At 32.0% G+C, this 11131-nt stretch overlaps 1 protein-coding gene across 1 annotated transcript in view; it reads left to right on the forward strand.

The window, feature by feature from the left end:
- The window catches only part of NC2beta (negative cofactor 2beta), a 3026-nt gene extending 621 nt beyond the window's left edge, over positions 1 to 2405 (forward strand). The window contains exons 2-5 of the mRNA XM_080166823.1: positions 213 to 312; positions 951 to 1016; positions 1235 to 1333; positions 2212 to 2405. Coding sequence (XP_080022949.1) covers positions 213 to 312; positions 951 to 1016; positions 1235 to 1333; positions 2212 to 2397 — 451 coding nt within the window. The 3' untranslated portion in view covers positions 2398 to 2405. The remainder of the gene's footprint in view (positions 1 to 212; positions 313 to 950; positions 1017 to 1234; positions 1334 to 2211) is intronic.
- Positions 2406 to 11131: the final 8726 nt, after the last annotated feature.

Genomic DNA, 11131 nt, shown 5'->3' on the forward strand with positions numbered 1-11131 from the left:
AATATTATTATTACTTAATTTTCTCAACTTGGTGAGATAAAACACATTATTATATGCTAATTTGTTTTTAACTATTTTTTTAACTCTATGATAACTGAATTTCTAAATATTATCCTTACTTAATTTTCTCAACTTTGTGAGATAAAACACATTATTATATGCTAATTTGTTTTTAACTATTTTTTTGAACTCTATGATAACTGAATTTTTAGGGGTCAAAATGGAGACGGGGACGATGAGCCAACCATACCAAGAGCAGCCATGAACAAAATGATTAAAGAAATTTTACCAAATATTAGAGTAGCTAATGAGGTACGTAGCAGGGAAGGAGGGGACAATGGGCTGTTTATTATACTAGTCCTCAAAGCTATATAATAACGTTTTCTTAATCGTTGTCTTTACAACATTGGGGACTTTTAATTCATTAAGTTTTGTATCCAAACGTTTCAACCATTAATTTTAATCTTCAGAAGGGATAATTTTAGGTATCATTATTAGATGTACATCAATTTATCGGCCATTGTCTTATCCCTTTTGATCTCTAGCAGCAAACAGCCGCCAATAGTAGTTACACAGTTAAAATAAAGCTTTTTTAACATTTAATATAACTTTAACGTACTTTTCTGTTTTATTCTTGTTCTTTCCCTTTTTATTTATCCATTTTAATCAATTGGAATTAAGTGTGTTAAAATTTTTGTTGTATTTATGTTAACTAAAATAATTTTATTTACCTTCTCTGTAATACATTTTTTTGGGGGATCATGGAAAGAGAACGAAGTTGTGGGTTTCTCGCATTTTCACAGTAGCTTTTCTCCTATTTTAGCCACTGCGGTGGGCTCTAATCCTGCGGGGCCTATTTCCTAACCCTGCAGGGCAAGCGTTAACATTTACTAACCTAAAATAACCTGGACTTGAAATTATCACCCACTCCCATAGGTAACCTGTTTTAGGCCCGTGAATTGGTGCTTAGTTGTTGTACAGAGTTTATTCATCTTATATCTAGTGAAAGTAACGAGGTAAAATTAAGAAAAACTTAGTTTGAAAATCTAATGATCCTTCTTAACCTTAGGCTATTTTATCAAACTAACATCTGTGTACGTACACTACATGCTATACTTGTATTTTATAAACGTAAGGCTTTCATTTTCTGTCGTCCTATACCTAATCATTTTTTAAAATTTTAATTGATATTTAATTGATATTGACCTAACATGTAAAATTTATTGAATTTTAGATTTGTAATCAACAACAGAAGAAAACGATATCAGCAGAACATGTGTTATTTGCTTTACAGAAATTAGGCTTTCCAGACTTTGTTAAAGAGGCGGAAGAGGTATTTTTGTTATTTTTTAACGCAGTATAATGTAAAAGTGCTAAAAGTCTTTTTTAGAATCGTTATAAGCTCTAGTTTTTGGACTTATAATGAACCGTTTTTTGCTACTTGTAGTTTAGGAGATACGTGGTAAAATGTTTCAACTGACTTAAAACTTTTAAATCTTTCTTACATTTTTCAACGTAGCTCATAAACTACAAATAGCACAAATATGATACTTATATGTCCAAAAACTAGATTTAATGACTATTTTTGCGGTATGCTTAAAAGGGGGGGGGGCGAAAGTGACACTTTTTGAAACCAAAACTAAGAGTCAACAAAGGAACTGAACTAAAAAAAGGGTTACAGGTCTAAGATTTTGCATGGCAGTTGCTTTATAGGGGTACAATATGGAACTGTGAAGAAACGGCGGCGCAACCGCCGAAAACCGCCGTTTCCCGCCGTAATTTTTGTTGCCTTTTCTCGGCGGTTTTCGGCGGTTGCGCCGCCGTTTTTTCACAGTTCCATATTGTACCCCTATAAAGCAACTGCCATGCAAAATGTCAGACCTGTAACACTTTTTTTAGTTGAGTTCCTTTGACTTTTAGTTTTGGTTTCAAAAAGTGTCACTTTCGCCCCCCCCCCCCCCTTTTTCTATTACCTATTAACACAAGCCGTGCAATTTGAATTTTTAATAATGTACGCATTTTTGCACACCCTAGTTATGGTCCATTAATCTAATACAAAATGTCCCACGTCAATGAAGAAAATGAGATATTGATTAAATTCTGTAAATGGTAAATGGGTTACCTAAGTAAAGCAATACTTATGTTCTTTTTAAAAACACACACTGCATTTATAAAAAAAACATAATTTACCTTGAATATTTGATATTTCAGGTATTATCTGAATGTAAAGAGACAGCTGCCAAGAAACGGCGGCAAAGCACAAGACTGGAAAACCTCGGCATACCTGAAGAAGAGCTGCTGCGCCAGCAGCAGGAACTATTTGCCAAGGCTCGACAGGATGCTGTCATGCAGGAACAGCAGCTGGCAGCGGCTGCGTTTAATACTCCTCAGTTATGAACTAGAAAGAAGATTAGGGAGGAAGAGACAGGACAATGATAGCAACATTTTATGGAAGATTAATAAATTCACCATTGTCCTGTATGATCCCTTGAAAGAACATTCAATAATACTCGAATCTTTATTTTGAGTGATTTTTTCTCTCTCGAATATTGTGTTCATTTCATCTTTTATAGATCTAATTTTGTTTATAACTCAATTTATCTACAGACATTGCATTCATCACTAAAAAAAATTTGTAAATGAGGGGGGTGGGCCTGGGGGTAAGGTTTTTTTTTTTTTAATGCAACCATCTCGTAATCAGTGAGCAAATGGCACTTAAAATTCAAAGGGATAGTTTCACGAAGTGCATTTTAAAAAAAATAGTGAACTGTAAGTGTTTTCTATTTTAAATAACGTAGTAGTGCATAATATAAAGTTATTGATTAAAATTAAAAGATATGACCAGGGATTTTCCTTAAAAAATGAGTTTTTCATTTTTATTTTCAACTTCGTTGCATGTTATATATGGCAAAAACTTTTTTGTCACAAATACAACTTTAGATAGCATTTACTAGTTAATAGAACTTCAAACTTTTTATACAACAAAATACACATAACAACAAAGAATGACCAATAAAATATTTAGTATAGTACTTAGAGTAGTGATCTTTTTTTTATGTCTTAGTAGAATATATTAGGCATTGGATAGATATGATTGTGATAAAGAATTTTAACATTGACCTGACCGAACTTTTTTTATTTGACAATATCTAGAAAAGTTAGTGATTTGCAACATAAATTACATGAGAATTGTCTTTATATATATATATATATATATATATATATATATATATATATATAATATGTTGTAAGGTTAGTTGGTATTTCCGCGTGAGATAATGTGTATATTGTAAGTAAACCGGACGGTTTTCTTTATTTTTTTAAAGAATCTATAGAAAACCTGTCCTATAATGAACCGGACGTAATTTTTTATGTTTTTTAAGTAACTTGTCCCAAGGGGAACCCCTGTTCAATTTTTTTATAACTCTTGTGAAATATGTGGAAAAAGATTCTCTGATATTGGTATTTTGGCTATACATATTTGGAAAGAAATAGACCTTTCTCATGTAATTTATGTGGCAAATTACTTTAACTTTTTTAGATATTGTCAAATAAAAAAAGTTTGGTCTGGTCAATGTTAAAAATTCTTTAACATATAATCATATCTATCCAATGCCTAATATATTCTACTAAGACATATAAAAGTTCACTACTCTAAGTACCTTAACTCTTTAAATACACTTCGTAGAACTATCCCTTTCCATCTAAAATTTTGCATGAGTAATCCTTGGTAGGTCTATTTTCCCTAAATCGAACAAAAAGTAACGGCTAACGGCTGGCGGCTCAGCAGTTTTGCCATTTTTGGATATCGATATTGCAAATTAGTCACGAAACCTATCTCCACATAATACTCTTTTCCACTCCAAAACGTTATCAAACGGTTCTAGACGGTAGCTGTTGGTACTAGAAGTTTTAAAAATGGATATTGCCTTCTATTAACATGAATTAAACCAAAAATATGTTTTAAAAGTTGATTCCTACTTAATTGATGATGGATTTACCTTGAAAATAGGCAAAAGTCGGCTAAACGGCTAAGCCGCCAGCCGTTACTTTTCCAGCTTTTTGTTCGATTTAGGGAAAATAGACCTACCAAGGATTACTCATGCAAAAGATCAGATCGAAATTCGAATTGTAAATGCCATTTGATTTGCTCACTGATTACGAGATGGTTGCATTAACCCCCCCCCCCCCCCCCTCCTTATTAAAAATGAATTTCACTTTCAAACAATACAGAAATCTAAAACTTTATCTTCCTATAGCTTTTTAGAATTAGTTGTTATGAGGCAGAATTGAAACAAATATTATCAATAGTGATTCTTTTAAAAGATGGGATATTTTCCTGTATGGTTATTTTTTATTCTTCTTTAGGGACGGCAGTAATTAATTAGATTTTGCTATTTTTTTTATTTTGCATCATAGCACCTCTTTTTTGGAAGCCATGATTGATATTCTAGATTACGAGAATTTTAATGACATTTATCCTGACATGTTAAATATACCAATTCAAGTCAATTACCAAAATATATTAAAGTTTATTTAAAGATTATTACCTATCAAAAATATTATCAAATAAATCGGGATCTTAAGGGATAAGACAATTGACAATAGATTAATTTAGTATAGTCCCTTTCGTGACAACACCTCTTAAGGGGCGTTTCGTCTTTTTTTCACAGTAGCTTTTCTCCTATTTCTAGCCCCTTTGGGTGGTTCTAACCCTGCGGGGAAATCACCTTTCCTAACTTAACCTAACCTAAATTAAATAACTTAATAAAAGCTGCTGTAAAAAAATACGACGAAACGCCACTTAAGAGGCGTTGTCACGAAAGGGAGACTATACCCGATTAATTTACATCCCCAATGATAATTTTTTTTTTAATCAAAATTATTGGTTGTAAGTTTGGAACTAATCAATCAAGATTCTTACTTAAAGTTTTTGAGCCAACGAAGAAAAGAACATGGGGATAAAACTGTGGGTACTCATGTAATTTACAGTCCAATTTCCTCCTCCCCCCCCCCCCCTTCCTCGTTTATTAAAAATTTAAACTTTTATCATAATTTAATGTAACTAGAACAATTAATATGAGATAGGATTATTCTTTTGTATATTTTTATATTTTTGTTACTGAGATACCTAGTAAAATGTTTTTCATTTATTTATAACTAAAAGCTTTCTTTAATGTCAATTTAGGAATTAAATCCAATTAAAGTATATAACTTACTTCATATGATTCAATTAAATTCATTTATTAGACTTTGTGCTCTGCTCATTTTGTAACAAGCGTCCTTGATAGATTTTAGAAAAATGTGATAGATAGATAGACAAGTTAAATATTAATTATGTTGTTTAATTTTTATACCTAATATGAATCACAATGTAAAATAAATTTTTTATATAGTTATTTGTTTATTTTTATTGCCTTCTCTTTTGCCATTGCATGTCCTTGGTAAATCATAGTTCCTTAGTGTTTGGACCTAGCCTCGGTTAGCCCTTTGTTGACGGGATACACTATAAGATATCAATATTTAATGTTACTCTGAATCAAACCTTGCTTAATGATTTTGTACATGGTTATATGATCAAACGTCCTTTAGACAACCAACCCTTTGATTGCACGACCTTTGTCTAACAACAGGGATACCTACAATTACCTCTTGGGGGGGGGGGGGGGATTTGTCGCTTCAGGTGTTAGCCCTCTTCTCCACACACACCTTGCAACATACACCGCCTCTTAATTGTGGTGAAAAGCGTCCATTTGATAACGCAACCTTTTTATGGAAATTTAAATGCGCTGCACCTGCTTATGGGCCAAGGCATTCCTCTTCTTTCATTATAAAAGGTAGCCGCAGTAAGTACTATTTTTGAAGTCTCTAGAATGAAGCTGACCCGTTAACAATGCATTTACGCTAAAATCACAGGTAATGAAAATAATCAGAAACATGTATAGATATTCCAAGACTTCAAAGCTTCGATTTGAAATAAAATTGCTCAAAACCACACCAGGAGCTAGTTGAAGGAGGTATCTTTAAAATAGAGAAATTGTACATTGTAAAATGAAGATACAGATCATTGGTAAAGATGTATATACAGATAACTCCCCTTTTTTCATTGACCGTTTTAGTCTGCTAGCAAATTGTTTTTTGCTACTTGGCTTTGTTAATATTCCCGATACCATTAATTATTAATCAAAGACCCAATGGAGAGTCAGCACAAGGTCATTGCAATATGCAGGGTGACCACTGTGTACTATATGTACTATATAGTCAAAATTTTGTACTATATGGTACTATATGACAAATTAGGTACTATATGTACTATATGAGTTGAAATTTTGGTACTATATGAAATTTTTTTAAATATTATTTTAAAAATTAATAAGTATGATAATATTGTTTGTAATATTACATTATACTTACAAAATAAAATATGTAGAAATAGTATTTATTATACCTGTTTTTTATATATATTTATTATGATTATTATTTATTCTTTCTTTGACATTAAAATTCATCTACTCATTATTTCTTATAAGATATAAAACTCTTCTTGTTCTTCATATTTTTTTGAGTGCTGAAGTGGTTAAATACAAAGGCTAAATTTTTAACCTTTAAATTTCTAATTAGTGCTTTTTCTGTATATTGCTAGATGACCAAGTTTGGTTAAGAAAGAATGCTCTGCTGGGTTAGGGTAGGACCTTGGAGGTGTATGTATAGTAGACCGACTCAAAATGCAAAAAATTTTGGTGCATTATTTTAACCCATTTCTTTTATGACAATTGACATCAAAAAAAGTGTTCTGGTAGTTTTTTTTCAGCAATATGTCAATTTCGATTTTCATAAAAAAAGTATGGCTTTATATAACTTCCTAAATTCGCTTTGAAGAGTAGATTAAAGACTTTAAAAAAAAACGATTTTTAAAGATTTTGATCATAGCAAGGGCTATCCTTAAAAGACTGACAATTTTGGCCATTTTAGCAAATTCAGGTGATTTTGACAGTTATTTAAGGATAACTTTTTAATGGTCAATATTTTTATAAACTGTTTTTTGATTCTTAATTTCTTCAGGAAGGTAAATAAAGTCATAATTTGAAAAAAAAAAAAATTTCTTCTCCAGAGGGAACCCTTCACCTTTTTATGAAAATCAAAACTGACATATTGCTTAGAAAAGCTACCAGAACACTTTTTTTGGGTATCAATGGTCATTTTATTATAAAGGAATTGGTTGGAACAGCACGTCCATTAAATTATAAAAAAAAATGGTAATTCTGAGTCGGTGAAATGTATAGGTTTAGATCCTCACTGTGAATTTGAATAAATGCCATTATGTGCGACATCTTTAATTACGCAAAAAATGTCCATTTTTAGGACTTTTTTTTGAAAAAGTGTTCGGTTCTTCCATAAATTAAAAAAATGTTTAATGCTCCCTCATCATCTCTATCACCTTTTTAAAAGCAAAGATGTTTTATAATTAGGGCCAGTTCGTCTATCCATCACAGTAAGATTTTTTCGTTAATTTAAAACAGGTTAGAATTGTCCTATACATTTCAAACTTAGCATGGTGATTTCTTTAACAGTTAGGTAATTAAATTGAAAGAAGAGCAACTCTATAATCGTTACCAGAAAGTCTGTGCGTCCATTTAAAACGTGCTGTTTTTTTTCCTTTTTTGACAAAAAAATTAATCAGTTTTGCAAAAAATTTACTTATAATTTTGTATAGACATTTGCATTAATATGCATCTAGGACATCCCAGGACATAATTCTGAAAATTAAATAGCCTAAAACCATCATACGACCTCAGTGAAGCTGACCTAAAATTTGTAACCCAATTGATTCTGTAGATAATGAGATCTTAAGCTTCAGACATAAAACTCTTACGACTTTATTTAATAAGATATATAGGTACTTTTTTTTTAACTAGCGGCTACGCCCCTAGAGGCCTATAGGGGCACTTGAGGATGGGGGAGTCGAATTTGATAACCCAATTTCTTTTTTTTTATATTTTAAAAGAAAAATTTTAAAAGAATATTTTGGGGGGGTGTAAAATTTTTTTTTTGGGGGGGTGGTGCCCCCCTATCATTTTTAATTTTAGTTAAAAAAATTTTTTTTTTTAATTTTTATTTTAATTTTTTGGGGGGTTGGGGGTGTCCCACCCCCCAAGAAAATAGTTATAAACCTTCCCGGGACTTATGGGAAGCTACCCTGTTAAGGAGAACCCGATCGGTTTAGCGGTTAGCGAGATCCTTTAGTACAAACACACAGACAAACATCCTGTTACTTAAGTATAAGGATATTTGGTACTATATGGTATTACTACATTTATTAGTTAAAATTTTGGTACTAAATGGTACTATATTAGTTAAAATTTTGTGTACTATATGGTACTATATGAAAATTTTTATGTACTATATATGTACTATATATTTGTAAATTTTGAGTGGTCACTCTGAATATGGAAATACAGTTATTTAACCGCCCCATTTCCCTCTAATGTTTTACTCTAATTATAAAGATGTTGGTAAAATTGTGCTATTCATGATTGGTAAAGAGAATCTTACCTTTAGATATTAGAAGCCTATCTCATTCTAAAACTAAGTAATTCATTACTTCGCTCTAGCTAGACTGACGGAAGTATAAAGTAGATATTCTGCGATGAGCTGAATATACAGTTTCCTCGGTGTTTCCTCGTCCTATCTCAATATTTACTACAACCTAATAAAGTTTGAATTTTTTGGCTTGTGGTAAATATTGAGATAGGAAATTCAAGTTCAGCTCATCTTTTCTGCACATTAGTCAGGGGAATCCTGTCAAAATTCCCGTTTCATATCCACAAAAGAAATTATTTTAAGTTTTTGGAATATTCTAGCCTAGTACAAGTTACAATTTTGGTCATTACTTATTACTTATTTTGAACATAAAAGTTTTTTTTCGCAGTACAAAAAAGAGATTTTGAAAAGCATAAATAACTTAACTTTTAGAAGTAACATTTCTTCAGTGATTATTTGCCTGTGTACCTTGTAAATTTTTGCCGGGTATCTGTTTTCAGTAAAATGAATTTGAGTTTCCGATTGTGTTCACAGCACCATCATCCTATCTCAATATTTACTAACTAGCTAAAAAAAGCTTTAATAGTTATTTCTCGCATCGTATTATAAACGGCTTTCCGCGGATATAGAAAGTACAATTATGATATTAAAACTAGTTTTTTTAGCCCCGAGGTGCCGAAGGCACCGGCTAAAAAAACTAGTTTTAATCTTATGATTGTACATTTCTATATTTGTAGAAAGCTGGATATAATACAATGCTAGACATAGTTTTTTCTTATGGATGAGAACCGGTTCCTATCCACCGGATTCGAATGAATACGAGAAACTTTTTTCCTAATCTATGCTATGGACACTACCCCGTCCCGTCCCAAAATATGATTTATCTATGCAAAATAATGACTCATGCAAAAGTCAAAATTGCAAACATAAATAAAAAGGTTGGGCTGGATTGGACGGATATGGATATCCGGCTGATTTATAATGCCGGATATCCGGTATTCAGGTTTATATCAACAAACTAGAATTGAAATTTTTTGAAAATCTTTAAAATTGAGATGTTTCAAACTTTTCAAAACCTGCAAAAAAACAGTTTTTAAATTTTTTGTTCCATCTCAATTTTAAAGATTTTTACAAAATTTCATTTTTAGTGTGTCAATATAAACCTGAATACTTGATATCCAGCATTATAAATCAGCCGGATATCTGTATCCGGCCCAACCCTATTATTTAAGTATGCAATTTGGCAATTTTTACTTTGAAAGTAGCTTGATGTCTGTCCGTCTGTCTGTCCGTCCGTCCCTTAAGATCTTGGTAACTACTGAACCGATTGGATTCTACTCTTCAGGGAATATATCTACTGGTCCTGTGGTGGTTTTAGGCTATTTTCTTGGGGGATGGGACCCCCCAAAAAATAAAAAAAACCACCCCCCAAAGATTTTTTTTACATTTTTTGTAAAATCTCAGTAACTGTTGATCAAATTGGGCTCAACCCTTCTGGGAATATACCTACTGGTCCTCTGGTGGTTTTAAGCTATTTTCTTGGGGGTTGGGACACCCCAACCCCCCCAAAAATAAAAAATCCCCACTTCCAAAATTTTTAATTTTTTAAATTTTTGTAAACAAAAACCAGTAATTGGGGTGGGGGAACCCCACTGCAACATGGGCCGAAGCCCCCACGAATCCCCCCCCCCAAAAAAAATTTAATTTTTTTTTAATTCTAATTTTTGTGTATGCGAACAACCTAGGTTTAATTTTTACGAATTGAAATTTTTGTGTATACGGCAAACAATCTGGGTTTAATTTATACAAACTAAAATTTTTGTGCATAAAACGCACAAGCTGGGTTTAATTTTACCACAGAGTAATTAAACAAAGAATAATTTTTTTTGAATATTTCTATTTAGGAGGGTTGACTTCCCATTACTTCATAGGGCGAAGCCCCTAGAGGCTAGGGGCGAAACCGCTAGTATGTTATAATTGAGATGGCCCCCATTTTTATTGGTAAATTTTAGGTTTATATTGATACCAGCCTCTACCAATAATGAAATTAATTCAGAAAAAATCACGAAACCTATACGTGTTTTTCAGCTGTCGTTGGGGGGCAACACATCGTAAAATTGACGACCCTTACATTTGCCCCCCAAATATTATTTTAGATTTATTTCGCTTGTTGGTTATACCTTATTCCTGTAATGATACACTAGAATTGAAAGGTAAAAATCTTTAAAATTGAGATGGTACAAAAGCTTTAAAAATAGGTCTTTTTGTAGATTTTTAAAAAATTTGCAGTGCTTGTACCATCGTGATTTTTGCATTACAGAAAAAATATTTTGCATGGGTCATTATTTTGCATAAATTAACCATATTTTGGCTGGGGTCAAAATTTTAACAAAATTTTTCTAAAACGGGATGGGGTAATGTACACAATCGGAAATTCGAATTCAGTTGACCCTGTTTTCAATACAATCAGGGAAAAGGGAATGTGATTCTGACAAACAATTCTAAGTGAAAATTTCCCCTCAACCCCCTTCCCTTTTTTCTCCCCATTCTTATCCACTTACCTTTCAGTTACACCAAAAAAATAGGTTTT

The sequence above is a fragment of the Acartia tonsa genome, chromosome 1, assembly GCF_053477335.1.
Source record: "Acartia tonsa isolate MP-2025a chromosome 1, ASM5347733v1, whole genome shotgun sequence".
Classification (NCBI taxonomy): domain Eukaryota; kingdom Metazoa; phylum Arthropoda; class Copepoda; order Calanoida; family Acartiidae; genus Acartia; species Acartia tonsa.